The 15,963-nt window shown below is 41.9% G+C and overlaps 3 protein-coding genes across 5 annotated transcripts; 2 read left to right on the plus strand and 1 right to left on the minus strand.

Annotated features, from left to right (window-relative positions):
• The first annotated feature begins 578 nt into the window (after positions 1-578).
• LOC137171971 (histone H3.3A) lies at positions 579-2,736 on the plus strand. The gene is made up of 4 exons (XM_067576205.1): positions 579-708; positions 1,505-1,642; positions 1,750-1,903; positions 2,017-2,736. Exons 2-4 carry the CDS (start codon positions 1,515-1,517, stop codon positions 2,143-2,145), a joined length of 411 nt encoding a protein of 136 aa, XP_067432306.1. The 5' UTR covers positions 579-708; positions 1,505-1,514; the 3' UTR covers positions 2,146-2,736.
• Positions 2,737-2,780: 44 nt separating this feature from the next.
• Positions 2,781-8,379, minus strand: si:ch211-250n8.1 (uncharacterized). 3 transcript variants are annotated; one of them, XM_067576203.1, is made up of 17 exons: positions 8,135-8,379; positions 7,852-8,019; positions 7,589-7,696; positions 7,239-7,314; positions 6,941-7,097; positions 6,682-6,730; positions 6,493-6,551; positions 6,228-6,263; positions 6,008-6,060; positions 5,753-5,885; positions 4,248-4,462; positions 4,118-4,163; positions 3,965-4,030; positions 3,464-3,523; positions 3,296-3,381; positions 2,949-3,043; positions 2,781-2,861 (listed from the first exon to the last, which is right to left on the minus strand). In XM_067576203.1, the coding sequence occupies exons 2-17, from the start codon at positions 7,886-7,888 to the stop codon at positions 2,827-2,829; spliced, it is 1,311 nt and encodes a 436-aa protein (XP_067432304.1). In that variant the 5' UTR covers positions 7,889-8,019; positions 8,135-8,379; the 3' UTR covers positions 2,781-2,826. The 3 variants fall into 3 exon arrangements, with proteins under 3 accessions (XP_067432304.1, XP_067432305.1, XP_067432303.1); XM_067576204.1 differs by having other exon boundaries at positions 6,682-6,727; positions 7,852-8,379; XM_067576202.1 differs by having other exon boundaries at positions 7,852-8,379.
• Positions 8,380-9,543: 1,164 nt separating this feature from the next.
• On the plus strand, positions 9,544-15,954 carry zgc:194990 (uncharacterized protein LOC568410 homolog). Its single transcript, XM_067575692.1, has 10 exons — positions 9,544-9,716; positions 11,416-11,509; positions 11,642-11,740; positions 11,820-11,927; positions 12,033-12,191; positions 12,418-12,558; positions 12,890-12,941; positions 13,307-13,333; positions 14,391-14,417; positions 14,533-15,954. Exons 2-10 carry the CDS (start codon positions 11,447-11,449, stop codon positions 15,090-15,092), a joined length of 1,236 nt encoding a protein of 411 aa, XP_067431793.1. The 5' UTR covers positions 9,544-9,716; positions 11,416-11,446; the 3' UTR covers positions 15,093-15,954.
• The last annotated feature ends 9 nt before the right edge of the window (positions 15,955-15,963 follow it).

Consider the following 15,963-nt stretch of genomic DNA (forward strand, 5'->3'; position numbering starts at 1 on the left):
AAACATATAAACACTGTAAGCTCTACAGGATATTTATTTAACTACTTTATTACAACATTTAGTCCCCCTGGTGTGTTTGTGATTGTAAACTCAATTTGTATACAGAAGGTGCTGTAAACTTGTTGCATATTTGTTTCAATAAAGCTGTTTAAAAAAACCCAAAGCAAAACAAAAAACGTCAACATCCAAGTCGTAATTACCACTGAGAAACTAGGATTTGTCTGCAAGCTCCGATATTTATATGATTTTGCCTGAAAACCTAACACATATGTGTCACCTATATGCCTCACATCAGCCAAAGAATGTCGTTCAATGTAATTAAATAGAATATAGTGATATATTGACCGTAACAACACAATCCCCTTGATGATATCAATTATTAATATCCCTGCGAAGCTCTATGTAATTATTGTATTTATTATAAAACACGAGAGTTTATCATACAATATCATAATTGCAGAGCTACATATATACAAGGAGCGTGATAAAGGTCACGTTTATGTATTTTGATTTGCTGCATCTAATTGGCTGTACCAACTGTCCATCTCGGAAAATGCACCAATGAGCGTGTAGTGTTTTACAAGCATGACGTCACGACAAACTATTAAAACTCGGCCTCAACCCCCACTCGTCACACATCGTTTTCTGCGGACGCAAACGACGAACTGCTAGCTCTGCGATTACTTCATATAAACCGAAGCCCTAAAGGTAAATATGACTTATTACTATGTAGACAATGTGTGTGAGTTCGTTGTCTTTACTGTGATGTGTATCGGGGCATAGTGATCCTGTTGACAGACATTTGTTTGGCAGACAGGCGAACATGCTAACGGTAGCTAAAAATAGAACAATAGGATCTTTTACAGTTGACGTTTCTAGTGAAACAGCAGCGTTAGCTCACTGAAGTGAAACTGAAAACCTTGTTAGTAAGCCTACAGTTGGTGAGAATTACCAGACGAGGTTGATGTTTGCTGCTTTTTATTGTTAAAAAGAGCCATTACCTAACCTAATTGTTAGTAAGCTAATGTTGCTTTAGCTGAATGTCGCCTGGGGGTGAAATCAGAGAAAATGGCGAAGTGGGAAAGCAAAAGGCTGTCCGGCTGTGCTGGTACAGGCGCCGGCGCCGGCTGTGGAGCTTTAGCTGCCTCTGTCTTTGATAGCTGTGGGCCTCTGGATTCCTAATGTAAATCACGATGGCGCCATTTATCATTTGTAACAAACTTTATATACGTTGAATGTCTTTTTTTTATTTTTATTTTAACCGCTTCGACGGTGACTGTAATTGGGGCCTGGCTGGTTTATCGGCGCACTTGAGCAAACCAGACGCCTCCTGACTGTGAACAGTCGGGGGGAGGGGCGCTGTGTTAAAGTGGCTAGCTGGGTTAGCATCTTAGCAATTCATAGGACATCTGAACGGTTGCTTGTGGTTGGTTCTACTACGTTTAGGGCTAAAAATAACATTACGATCAGTCCGGTTTAATATGTAACTCTTCTCTGCTTCTAGTAAGTACGAGATGGCCCGTACCAAGCAAACTGCCCGTAAATCTACTGGAGGTAAGGCGCCAAGGAAGCAGCTCGCTACCAAGGCAGCCAGGAAGAGCGCCCCGTCCACGGGTGGAGTGAAGAAGCCCCATCGTTACAGGTGTGTAGCACCGATACTTGAGTAAAAATGTATTCATGAAGTTAAATCTATGGCACACAATCTCTGTCCTATTGATTTGAATACTAAAATGTTCCACTGTTGTTCAGGCCTGGAACTGTGGCTCTGAGGGAGATCCGTCGTTATCAGAAGTCCACAGAGCTGCTTATCCGCAAGCTGCCCTTCCAGCGTCTGGTGAGGGAGATCGCCCAGGATTTCAAGACTGACCTGCGTTTTCAGAGTGCTGCCATCGGTGCTCTTCAGGTAAATATAAAATGTATTTAAATGCACTTCAGTGAATAGTAGTAGCAGCTAGTGGAGTAGTACAAACAGTTGTTGCCGTGAACCTAATGTCATTTCTTTCATTCTTCTAACAGGAGGCCAGTGAGGCTTACCTGGTTGGTCTGTTTGAGGACACCAACCTGTGCGCCATCCACGCCAAACGTGTCACCATCATGCCCAAAGACATCCAGCTGGCTCGTAGGATAAGGGGAGAGAGAGCTTAAGTGGCTAGTGGCAGCATTGTCAAGATGATCCTATTTATCTTACCTAACCATTTTTTGTGGACACTTTTATTTCTTGGGTATTTTTTATAAGTTTTCTTTTTGGATTTTGTATTGTATTTTAGATTGAGACAATATGTCAACCATTCCACAAGCCTGAGTACACTTAGGGTAGTTGGAAATGTTGTGCAGTAGGAGTATCTACCTATTCCACCATGGGTTATGTAACCGTCATCATTGCCACCCCTCAACTTCTTGTGGGTATCAGGCTCCCTCTGGGGGATGGAGTTGTCTTTTTGAAGCGAGGATGAATTCTTCACATCTTCCATGGGGGTCCAGGGTTTTCTTCACCCATCTACCATTTACCACAAAATGCCAGCATGTCTTGCTCAACAGGCCTCACTGCAGTGTCAGGATATCGTCTACTACAGCTGATACTCTACACTCGGTGAGAAGGAGCATGGCAGACCCCTCTGTATTTTTCTGGACTGCTTTTTACATGTTTTCCAACATAAAATCTTGGCAGCTACATTTAATACTATTTATGAAAATGTTGTCACATGTCTTTCTATTAAAGGTCTTTATCAGTAGAAAGCTTTTGTGTTCTGTAGTTGATTTAATCACACTGATGCAGTGTATAATCTTTGCACATTTATTTACAACACAATATTCACCACTGTTTTGTCATACAAACCACTCTGTATGCTTGAAACCAGTAGCTGTTAGGAGGGGAAAAACATACAGTTAGCTGCTTGGTATGTCATTAAATGGGGAATTATATAAGTGCTGAATAATTTATTTCTCACCAACACGGCAGACAATCTCTTCACACTCCTTGACGGTGCTGGCTCTGAGCACCACGCAGCAGAAGCCGGTCGACTGAGGGGTTTCTGGGGAGTCTCTGTGAACAGAGCCAATCATATGCTTAGATGGCATCTGGGTCTGGCCAATGACAACAGAGCTGTAATGGCTTGGGTATTGCATCACCACACGGTATCTCTATGGAGGGGTGTGACCTAAACTAGAGTGGGCCTGGATTATCATGGATGGGTGGAAACAATTGGTGATTTCATAACCATTGTTTTGTTGGCATCTACTGAAAATCAATAATGGCTGTTTTGCACACAGTTTAGTATGTAAATATAATACTTACGCAACACAGAATGCAAATATTGTGTAGTCTGGTTGACTGTATCTCCCTACACATGATATCTCTGGATAGTGATGCTCAAACAGCTCCTGAGGAAATTGGACATTAATTCAATTAATTCTGATTGCTATCACATGCATGAATATGAATACAGCCCATGTGTCTACTCACCACTTTACTGCTTCTGTCTGTACATGTCAGATGTGTTTCCTTCAAATCTAAAAGCACTTCCTGTGAGACAAATGACTGTTATTGACAAATAAAGGTGAATCCAAATTTCCAGACTTAAGAATAATGAGAAAAACAGAACAATCAAGCTACTCTCTGCACACAATTTATGCGTTTTTCATTTTTGATGTAGGCCTATAAGTTTACTGATGAAGTGATGTTTATATTGCATAAATTGTTACCAATACCATGAATAACCATTTAGAAAAAAATCTTCAGAATGGGGTCAGGAATTTTTATTCATCACAGTGGAAATGAGTGAGGTCTTAAGTCCCGTCTAATAGTGCTGTTTATGCCCAGCACCCTCACACACACTTGACATGATGACAGCCAACACTGTATGACAACAGTCCACAAGGGTTCAGTCCACAGCCTGGAGAGTTCAGACAGTCTCCAACATCCATCAGGGCTACACCCTCAGGCGGGGGGGAGTGGTTTAATTACCTGGCTAGGCTGGTTTTTCTGCAGCACCTGTGGAATAGCATGCTTCAGCACCTCCTTGCCTCCGAACTAACAAAGAATAAGACCAGTTATCAAAACACCATACATGTAAACACAACAACTGAACATACATAAAATTCTAAAGCAACTATTTACCAATCCGATGTTTGCTTTTCCCAAGAACTGCACAATGTACACAATCCTGCAGAGGAGAGGTGGGTTTTAATGTCAAGAGTACACTTGTCAGAACGTTGTTTATCTTTTAAAGATATGGTAACTGACTCGCCTTCCTTCTTTGAGACACTGTGACGGAGAATGCGTCTCGTCTTTGGCAGCTGACTGCTCGGAGGGAGCAGGACCGAGCTGCAGCGTGGGATTCTCCATCTTCAGGACGCGCAGGAGTTTGATGACAGGCCGATACACCGTCCCGTCCTGGGCCCGCCATCGCAGAATACGGATGGACAGAGGGCAGCCCTTCAGCCGAGACATAACCATGCTCGCCTGACAAAGCAGATAAAAATTCTTGAACGCTGATATGTTGCTATTCTGTGTGCATCAACTTCTGAGGCTTGCAGCAAGAAAATGTAAACACAATCCTGAGACTAGCAGGATTTTCTAATCACACTTCTAAAGTTTGTCAAGGGTGTGACTGGCCAGTGTCTTACGGGTTCAATCAAAATGAGAACACACACTCAGAATGTGAGCTGCACTATCTGTCCCTAAAGAACATAATTACGTGCATATATCACACGGCTCATTTGAAAATCATTTGGTTCTCCACACATAGAGCCTCCTGTACTGACAGCTGCATTACAGCCCCAGTAGACCTGTCTGTTTGGAGTTGCTCTTACATATTGTTAAATGCAATATTTCCCAGAAAACACATACAAATATGAAAACAGGCCACATTACATCTAGCTCATTTTATAAAAATAAAAAAATCACTTCCTCACTATTCTCATTATACACATGTTCTGTTTTAGGTTTTGGATTTATTGTAGCTTCAAGTGAGGTCATGTTTACTGTGTTATCAAGAAGAGTCCGGCACACACCCATGCAGGTGTTTAGTTATTCTGGCTGATTAGAGTTCTGCTCAGGTTGGGTGCAGCCGTGCTGGGAATTGTGTAATGTCACCAGACTACATGTATTAATACTAATGATCAGTTGTTCACCCTCACTGCTACCAGAAAACTAACAGTCTGTACACAATTTTAAGTGGAGGTTTAATCAGGGAAAATCAGTGAAAACACCTGTGAGGTTGAGTGTGGTGGCTTTAAACTCGTGCTACAGACATTTTGACATGTCACAGAAGGAAACACACTGGTGTAAATAATAAAATTAATGACATTTAGCTGCTTCAGTATCAGGGTCCTGGTATTGTGCATGCTGGCTCACTGAGACACTTTGAGCAGAACGGAACCGTCGTTAATATAGTCAGTAACACCTGTGATTTTTCTACTATGATGTATATATCTGCGGTGAAAAAGGCTTATCGTAACCTGCCAACAGGTGACATGAAAGGTCAATAGGTACCTAACGAGGTCTTTAAATCTTTAAAGAAGCCCTCAATTCAAAGCTCTGTGTGTTCTGTGATGCCTCAAATGTGGGATGCTTATATACCAGCATTTTTTGCAAAATACTAAAAGACAAGCCAGGTGTTTAAAAAAATCAAAAAAAGGTTTTTATCTATATCTACACTGTGGTGACAGAGAGAGCAACAGATAATGTCTATGAAAATGTCAGGGGTTGTTACTTGAATATTTAACATTGCGTGTTCCAGGATTTTCTTACCTGTCCGATCTTTGAATTCCTCAGTGAGGTGCCATTGATCTCATCAATAATGTCACCAGGAGAGGTGAACTTGTCAACATGAGCCTGGGTGCCAGGCATCAGGTCAAGGATGAAGACGCGCCCACTGAGATACCTGACACACACACACACACACACACAGAGACACAGAGGAAGGGTGCTGATGATGTATAGATCTGTTTAATAGCAGACACACTCGGTGGAATCAGAATATGTTGCAAAGTAGTGGATACAAACCTCAACACCATCCCTATCTCCCGACAAGGCACTACTTCATATACGTCACACACCTGGAAACATATACAAACAATCAGCAGACCATCTCTCACGCTCTACTGTTTTCATTCCAGCTTGGGAGATTTTTCCACAGCACCTACATTCCCCATGGCCGATCAAGCTGTAATAATATTGCTGTGATGCTGCAATGAGGCAGTGAACAATAATCATTGTTTCTTACCGGTAGAAGCCAGCTCTCATCCAGAAAACTGCAATTCTGTATGGAGACAGGTGGTTATAATTTTAGAGGCATCATGGTTCTGTTGCCACAATAACATGAGGAACATGATTTCAAAGTGATTTGAGGAATAGTTTCATTCACCAAATAATGGTGATGGTTCTATTTTGGGGAAAAGAACACTCTGGTTTTGAAATTGTGATGAAAAGGGATCTACACTGCATTTGTAGGTTGTTATTCATTGGCATAAACATGGATAAACTCTGACCTCCATGTCCAGTTTGAACTCCATGTGAGTGAGGACCAGCAGCAGCGACATGAAAGGCTCTGGAAGAGGGAAAACAGAGGACTGTTGTTGATGCTGGAGGCCAAATGTCAGTGATGACAGCTATTTCCTTAGCTTTGCTTGAGCTAATGTATTTAGTGGAAACAATCAGATCAAATAAAAAGGCCTCACCCACAAATTCTTCATTCCTGAGGATTGAGACAGCCGGGCTGTACCACTGCTGGGGAGAGAAACAGTATGATTCCTCAGCAGTAATTTAATTTATTCCACTCTGTGAAAGACTCTTATTTCACTCTAAAATGTTGACCATCTCTAGCACTTGGACCCTGGCCCATGCCCTGGACCCTGCCCAGGGCATCTAACAGTGCCAGGAAAAACACACATATGAATTCATTTCTAAATATATGGTAATATAATAAATGTATCTGACCTCCAGGACTCTGGGTGTGTGCAGCAGGTGTGTGATGAACTGTGGGAGGGCCTTGCGACTGAGAGCCAGTCTGAGCAGGTAGCGCCCTCGGCCCTGAGCTGAGAGCAGCTTCCTGCAAACTTTAGTCTGCTCCACCGCCAAAGACAGAGCAGACAGCCTACTTACACACACACACACACACACACACACACACACACACACACACACACACACACACATATACACACAGCCCTTAATGACACTGTAAGAATGTCCATCATGTTCCCATAATCAGTTAATCTAAGCAGGATGTTGTTACCTTCCACAGGCATCTTGCTGGGGAAGCTGCTCAAAACACTGCCAGTAGTCTCTCTGTACTAAACTGATAACTGGCTCTGGAGAGAAAGAAAACAAACACTTAGTCCATGCTGTATTTCACACGTAATGCTTCAGATAATTCAATATTACGATCTTTAAGATATACTAAATTATGCCCCCAAACATAGTGTTTTATACAACAATTACAATCATTTGAAGCATAAACTGACATCTCAAAATATGTGTGATATACAAGTGTGCATTATATTTTCTCAGCAATATGTGCATTTTAACAAATGTATACAAATGTGGTATGTTTTACATTTAATAAGAGCAGATATTAATACTGACGTTGGAGCCCCTTCCTAAGGACCAGCTCAAGAAGCTCACAGCAAGAGGCGAGGTGAGGGTTGGTGTCTGTCACCGTCTCTCCATCTGACTGCAGGTTCAGGACACACACTGGGTGGGAGGAAAAAAACAACAGGACTGACAGTGGATCTGTTGTCGGTCTGCAAAAATACACAGCTGTTCTCCATGCAACCTGCGTGATCATCGCCTATTCCTGTGAAACAGAGATGATGAACCAATCACATCGCGTTATTACGGGTCCTTACCTTTGAGAGTGCCGAGTAGAGGGTCTTTCGGTGCCATGATGTGGGAACAGCTGTGAACGGAGGCTGTCGCTAACAACAGCCTGCTGTCATTTCAGCACACTGCACACTGTAATCACACTTCCGTGTGGTCTGCCTAACATACCGAGACACCCTCCCTGTCCACAGCACCTGACTCACACACACACACACACACACACACATACATACACAGAGAGAGAGATACTGTGTGTTTACTTAGTCTTTGAAACAAATACCAAAGATAAAATGATCAAATCAAGATCACCTGCGGCGAGACTTTACAGACGCTCCTGCGCCGGAGCCTTGAAATAATATTGAGATATGTTTGTTGACTGTGGTGACATCTGCTGTTCAGCGTCCAAACACAAGAACCATCCGGCTGCCTGCAAAGACTCGGTGTAGATTCAAGTCTTATTTCCACATATATACACACACACAACACCACAATACTTTCTTTTAGATTAAAAAGTAGCTAACACAGAGCTGTGCGGTCACGGTTCTCGTTCTGTGAATATAAAACTTGTATCAAAATAAATAGATGAACTAAACACCACAAAACCTTTACAGCTAATGTAAATAATGTCAGAAGATAAAATTACGTCTTGATAGAAATGTAATAATATAGTAATATTATTAAGAAACTATAAATTAAATTAAAAAGAATATGGCATTTTAAAAAAGACCGGTATATAATCCTATAGGATTATAATATTGTAATAATTTACAGATAATCCTATAGGATTATAAATGATCAAAGTACAACATTTTGGAACTATAGGTCCTTTTGGACTTTAATAAGACTTACTTAAAGGATTATTGTGACGTTAACCCTCATCCTCCCAACATATTTAATATACAAGGACTACTGACTGGGGGCCCCAAAGACCCTAAGAATAAACAACCATCATAGCAAAATGTTAACTTATTTCTTCTCAAAACATTATTAGTTATGTAATTAATGTCATCTGGGGAAAAAACGGATTATTATTATTTTAGGAAAGTTAGAGTTAATTCGCATATTGTGTAAAACGAAAGTATATACTTTTCTTTAATACAAATTGCAGCGTTTATCCCAGGTACAGTCTTTCCACAAAGCTTTCAAAATAACTGACAGGGTGCCCCTAAACCCCCCTGATAGTGTGTGATACTTTAAATCAGGACCCATGGCAAACATGAACTCATTAAATAGTTCCGTCTATTAAAACTGCATTTTGACTGGGGTCCCCCAGGACCCCAATACATTGGTATTTTTAAAAAGCACCTATTAAAACAGAAACAGAAACAATGATATGAAGTCATTAGGAGCAAATCGACAAAGTCGTGAAAAATTGCAATGATAGAATAAAGCACCTGTGAGATATGACAAAACGTATACCTCTGGGGTCTGCGGGGACCCCAGTTGGTAGGATTAATGTTAATCATATATAAATCACGTAAAATTGAATTGAATTGGAAATTTCTTTTGGAATCCTTCAGGACTTTTTGACCATAAGCAGGAGACAGTTACTGAATATTGGTATTAGTGTTGGCAGTCAACCAGCACTTTATTTAAACCGTTTACTTTGCATTTTTAGCGGTGTTTAACTCAGTTAAATCTAAACAGCAGTCCAGTATAGAGGCTGGACCTCCTGGCTGCAGCAGGTGTCTGCAGCGACCTCTAGCGGCGCTGCTGCCGCGGAGGCAGCGCTGATAAGAGCGCGCGCTCCTCCTGCTGTCGCACACAGGTGAAGTGTGGAGGCAGCGGAGTGTCTCTCAAGATGCTGATAAATTAGTCCGAGTTTGGCGAGAAAAAATACAGAGGAGCAACGCAAAGTTATCTACTGAAAGGACTCTTCTCTCACAAAAAGGTCAGAATTGAATTTTTCTCCACAAAATGTCCGCTTGAATGGATTTTCTCGTGCAAATATTCCGTCGGTTGAACTGAGCCACTGCCCAGAGTCGTTAATTAAAAGACAAACATTAGGCTGTCTGCCTCATCTGCACGAGGGCCGTTTATTTGTAGCATAAACATTTATCAAGATACATTTTGACGACGACATATTGTACAGTATAACCCCAAAAGTGTGTAGATATATTTTAATATTCTTTCAGTTTTTATAAAATGGCCTATCTCCCATTATGTGTGTGCGTTTGTGTGTGTGTATGTGTGTGTGTGTGTGTGTGTGTGTGTGTTTGTATTATTGTGCGTAGCCTATTGTGACGCTGTTTGTGTTGATGCTACCTCGCAAGCAGAGGTTGTTCTGTCGGTCCCGATATAGAAAGTCACTACCTGCAGTTGCACAGTAATGGCTCCGGTGGTAATCCTGGATTTCCTCTAATCTTTTAGCTCCTCTCCACCACACACAGCTCTTCTGTCACCTACACCCTCTGCCTCCACCTCCTAAAATAAAACCTCTATGTAACCAGGAGTGAATATTTAAAAAAAAAATCTCCACAGTTTGAATAGGATGCCATGCAGTGGAGTGTGGTTCTTCCCATTTACTCTGAAACGTATTTCAGTCTGATCCATACTGTATCTACTTGATTAGTTAACAAGCTCTGACACAGCTTGTCCTCTTCCTTTCCTGCACGTGTCATGGCCTCTGTGGGCTAAAGTTAACCACACTGTCATTTGGATCATTTCCATTAATGACTTTTATATTCTGCCTCATTTATTTATGTGAAATATGAATAAAACAGGCAATTTTCCATCATTGATCATCATGGGCAAAACAGCCTTTGTATGCATTATTAAAAGCATCAATGTATTTCCTCTATGCTGACAGATCAGTCTGATTTTGCTCACTAAAAGCTAAACTTTCAGTCCTGCCTTTAGTTGGATACAATTTTTTGGATACTGTCCTCAAACTTCCAACACCATTTATGCTTTTCAGTCTTTGCAAAATCAATACCAGCATCCTTTGGCTCAGCTGCCACTCCTACATCACAAAAAGAACAGCAAATCCCTTCAACGCATCAAACTGGCGCGCAGGGGCGGACTGCTGAATCAACAGCAAACCGGTCCAACGATCCCCCGCCCGCACCCACCGCAGTGTTTTAAAAAGTGCTCTGCGCTGCTGTCTCAGATCTCCTTGGAATAAATTTCTAATTTCAAGCCCATGATCGAGGTGCATCGACCCACACGCATCAGGAAATCCTGTTACTGTGCAGTTTTTCTTTTTGGGTTGTTTCTATATTGTTTCTCTCTTTCACTGTGTGTGTTTGTGTGTGTGTGGGAAGGTTTTCTTTTTTCACTCCACTATCAATGTACGGTCCCTCTTTTCTCCTCCTCCTCCTCCTCCTCACCTAATCGTAGCTCTGGGTGCCTCATTACGAGCTCTCTGTGGACAATTGAGTGCAGAGCTGTAATGAAAGTTCTGCAGTGTTTTTCTCTCTCTCTCTCTCTTTGTATACACATACATACCATTTGCCACCTCTCATTAATTACCCGCTTCTGCTCTCTCATCGATTTGTGTGGGCGACGAGAGCCTAGTCAGCTGCAGTTTAGCTCCAGCTCTTGACAGCGTGAGTGCCAGTGTGCTAAAGCTTTTTATTATTGTACCACAGGGCATCAGCCTCTCTCTCTCCAGCTGCCAGCATGATGAAGGACTGCCTGCAGTTCCTTATCGAGCCGGCCAAAAAGCTCAAGATCCGACTCAAGGTACAAATATACGACTCTGCTCTCCTCTGATAGAAATGTTCGAGTGCTAAAAGTGCTAAAGTAGTATGCCTCACTCCGAAATGTGCTTCAAGTCATATTTTTTCCTTTTCATCTCCTGTTTCTTTGCTCCAGGAGTCTCGTAAGCGAGTGAAGCTCGAGAAGAAAGAGCCGCTGGTGGAAAGTCAATTATTTATTATGGAATTGGCCCGAGAACTCAACAAAATTTGCCAGGTAAGCTCTCCTACTCACTCCTCTCTTGCCGTCACACGAAATCACAAACACTTGTTTACAATATCTCTCTTTACTCCAGAGGTCAAGCATCCTCGGCCATATCTGGACCAGCGAGGACATCTGGCCCGCAAGCGTGTGTCGCGACTTCATTGTAGAATGGGCTGCTGTGCTGGAGACGAGAGTGCAGGTACAAATACGTTCCACAGCGGGCGCTGCTGTGCATGTCACAGATCACTCCATCAGTTTTATGCTCCCTGCGTGTCCTGCTCATGTTTTAATGTTTCTTCTGCAGCCTAGAATTACCCCGTCTGACTACCAGTATGAGAAGCCGGAGAAGAAGGACTGGAAGGGGCACCTCCTCTGCATCCTGGAGGCAGGGGGGGAGTGTGACATGGGGCCTCATAAAAGGGTCATCATGGACTGGACACGGGAGATTAAAAGCAGGCCCCAGGTGACTATACAATGGTGGATGTTGAGGATAATATATGCCAGCTTTGTCTTGCGGCGACTGGGTGGCTGGTCGGTGATTAGTTTGACCCAGTTCACTCCTTGCATCTGATAAAGATGATTAAGCTAAACCCTGCCCTTGGCGATCATCCAGTAATACTTGTAATATGCTGGAGCTTTTTATGATGTTTTATGTTATATTCTTTCCCTCTTTAACTTCTTCTGTCCAGCCCACCGTCTGGCCAGGCGAGCCTGTGCTCATGATGCTTGACGACCTGGAGTTCCAGTGGAAGAGGGGCCGTCTGCCCAACCTGCTCCCAGCCGTGGAGCTCATCATACTGGCTGTGTTGAACGCTGACAACCCTGTCAAGGTCTGGATCTCTGTCGATATGTTTCACTGATTATATGGAGTCAAATATTCACCTTGTTCCAGGACCAAGAAAGAAATTGATTCTCTCTTCTCTCCTCTTGAATTAATTACCAGTGATCAGATAGGCAGTTTGCTGATTTAATTAAAAGGTTAAAGGATTGAAAACATGAGAAATTTGCATGATGCAGTCAGCTCAACAATGTAAAGACTGAAGCACGATGTATATACATGACACCCAGACAGATAAATCTCATTATCTCATAGTTCAACTCACCTTGGCTTTGTCTTTATGTCTCCACTGTCTGCCTCTACATGTGTATGTATGTGTACAGGAGGATGTGACTAAGCAGTGGCTGATGAGAAAGCAGAAGAGCCAGAGGACTGGTGAGTGGAGCTGTAAGAGATCACTTCAAGCGTCTCTTGTTAACTAACAAAAGAAAGTGTTAAAGATAAAGAACAACAAAGAAAAGGCTCCCTTAAAAGAATTCACATGATAAATGACTCCTACAGTCAGCACTGGAGACTTTGAAGAGCCTTTCAAATGTGTGAATTGCTATTGATCATACAAGGACATGTGCATACAGAAGCACTATCGACTTAATCAGCCTCCTGACTAGCAGTGAAAAAACTTTTGAGTCATTTCCATTAGAAGTAATCAGGATTTATATGTGATTAAAGGATGGATTTGGGTGATGAATGAAACACTTGATTGTTTCCTTGTAATCAAAGTAATCACTTTCTTCTTTCAGACGCTGTCCGATACATCCCCCACAGCGGTAAGTGGAAATCTGAGCTACTGTGGAATTGAACTATGCTGAGATGAAATCAGTTTGTAGAGTCTGTAGGGCTCTAACTAACAATAGCTTTCATTACTGATTATTCCGTTTGTTGAGGCAGGATGATATAGATAAGATGAAGATTTAAAATCTGTATCACATTCACTTTTCATAGATAAATAATACTATAATTTGTTCAAAAATTGTAGATAATTCAATAAATTTGGGTTATTGTTCACCCTACTGTAAGTTACAGTATTTTGTAGATTAATTAAGTCTGCCTATAAAATGTTAGAAAATAGCGGAAAATGCCCATCACAAAATTTCAGAATCCAGTGTGATGCTTTTGTTTTGTCTGACCAACAGTTCAAAACTCAAAAAGTATTCAATTTACAATTAAATAGAACACAGAAAAAAATAGTAAATCCTCACACTTGAGAAGCTGAAACCAGCCATTGTTTGTCATTTTTGCTCGATAATTGACGATTCAGTAAATGTCCATTAATCAACTAATCACCTGAAATAACTTTGACTGATTTTAAACCTGCATCAATTAAATTTTTTTTGGCCACTTTTTTTTTTGGCAGCAGAAACAAGCCATAAACACAACACTGACATTTATCACCTTATAAAGTTGATATGACTCAATAAAGGTTTAATATACAAATCCAATATTCACTCTCCTTTTAGCTCAGTTTTGGTCTCCACCAACTCCTGGGGGAAATATTTGGCTCTTGAGCTGCTAAATGCTCCACTATTTTCACCCGCTAGTTGTCTGCCATCTGGTGCTGGGCAGGTCATGTAAAGTGGGTTTTTTAAAAGGGTTTTCAGAGCTTTGTACTGACACTGATGAGAGCAGTGAGACTGAATCATTACAGTTTAGTTAAATGAAACGCTTCATAAAGCTGAGGGAAACTGCAGCGTTAGGTGATCATTCTCTGTGGGCTCATCACTACGAAAATCACTTTTCACATTATACACAGTCTTTTGATCTGTTATTAATTTAAAAATATTTATTCAAGCAGGTTTAATAAGTTTCTCTTCTTTTTCTTCACAGTGTGGAATTGGATTTGTGATGCAGCAGGTATGAAAACCTTCTGCCATGAAATCACTTTAATACTCTCTGCTCTTTATCAGCATACTTCTGTTATTAGATTTTACAATTTCTAATCTTTCCTTCCTGCTATGTGACTCCACAGAGGACGTCACCCTGGATTCAGAGTCAGCCAACCCAGACCTGCTCATCTCCAGTGATGAGAAGCGCATGCGGTGCGGTCTGGAGCGCCAGGATGTCCCGCAGTGCCATCAGCGCTTTGATGGATGGTGGTGCGCAGTGGGCCAGGAGGGCTACGTCTCCGGACGCCACTACTGGGAGGTGGAGGTGGGCGAGCGGGACTGGCGGTTGGGTGTGGCCAAGGCATCCGCTGTGAGGAAAGGCTTCCGCTCACTCAACACAGATACAGGCTACCTGACCCTCCGTCTGGAGAGGGGCACAGATCTGAAAGCTCTAACAGTGCCCGCCACCTCGCTGCCACAAAGCCTGGTGCCCAGGAAAGTCGGAGTGTACCTGGACTATGAGCAGGGTCAGCTGTCCTTCTATGATGTGGAGAAACGCTCCCACCTGTACACCTACAACGAGAACTTCACAGAGGAACTGTACCCCGTGTTCGGGACTGTGGAGGTGGTCAAAGACCTGGTGATCAGGCCTGCAGACGTCAGACAGCCGTGCCTCTGCCCCGGGCCCTGCCTCTGGAACTGAACTGCTTAACACACAACACTCTTCAGTTCAGTCATGATCCCCAGCAACCCACTGAGTCTGTGCGTTTATTCTGGTCCATTAATATTTGAATCCTGTTTGTTTGTTTGTTGTTCTGGGCTAGAAGTCTGACTCAGTCTGCGGGTTGCCTTGTGAGATCAGGATCAGGAACAAGAACCAAGAATCGTTCTGCATTACACTTTCTGTTACTCTGCCTTCATGGAGACATATTGGTGACTGTTTGTATTGTAAAGATTCATATTTTAATGCTGTAAAGTCAAAATCTCAAAAACAGCCTTGTTTTTAGCTGACTGGCAAAGTTTTTTTGTACTGTCCAATAAGGTTTGAAATAGTTTTAGATGTCCAAAAGATTGTTGGAATTTCATATGCTACAAAGAACCTATCTTGTCTTTTTCATTTTGGTGTTAAGATATAAACAACATAACTGGAGTTGCAAGGTTTTCACAACAGTGGTATGAAAATGTATTTTTTGGTTTTGGATTTTTATTATTAATGCTTAGAGATTTAAAAAACTTGCAAACTAACATCAGAAAATGTAAATGTGTTATAAGAGCATGAAGGCACTGTGAAAGAATGTGCGACCAGCTTACTTAGAGCCTCGGTGCAGTTACACAGTGCTGTTGATGAGGGCTTGCCAACATGCACATGCAGATAATTACAGCCTGGGTTAACGCATGTGAACAGTTGATTCTCACTCTGTTTGCTTCTTTGTCTCAAGCTTCCTGCAAAGATTTTTTTGTCAGGCACGAGCTTGTTTTCTCAGCTGTGTTTATTTTTATGTGTGGAATATTAAGATGGTAATGTTTTTTTCCTCCAAACACCAATAAATGAACTGTAAATGCTCTGTTTTGTT

The sequence above is a fragment of the Thunnus thynnus genome, chromosome 20 (assembly GCF_963924715.1).
Source record: "Thunnus thynnus chromosome 20, fThuThy2.1, whole genome shotgun sequence".
NCBI classification, from domain to species: domain Eukaryota; kingdom Metazoa; phylum Chordata; class Actinopteri; order Scombriformes; family Scombridae; genus Thunnus; species Thunnus thynnus.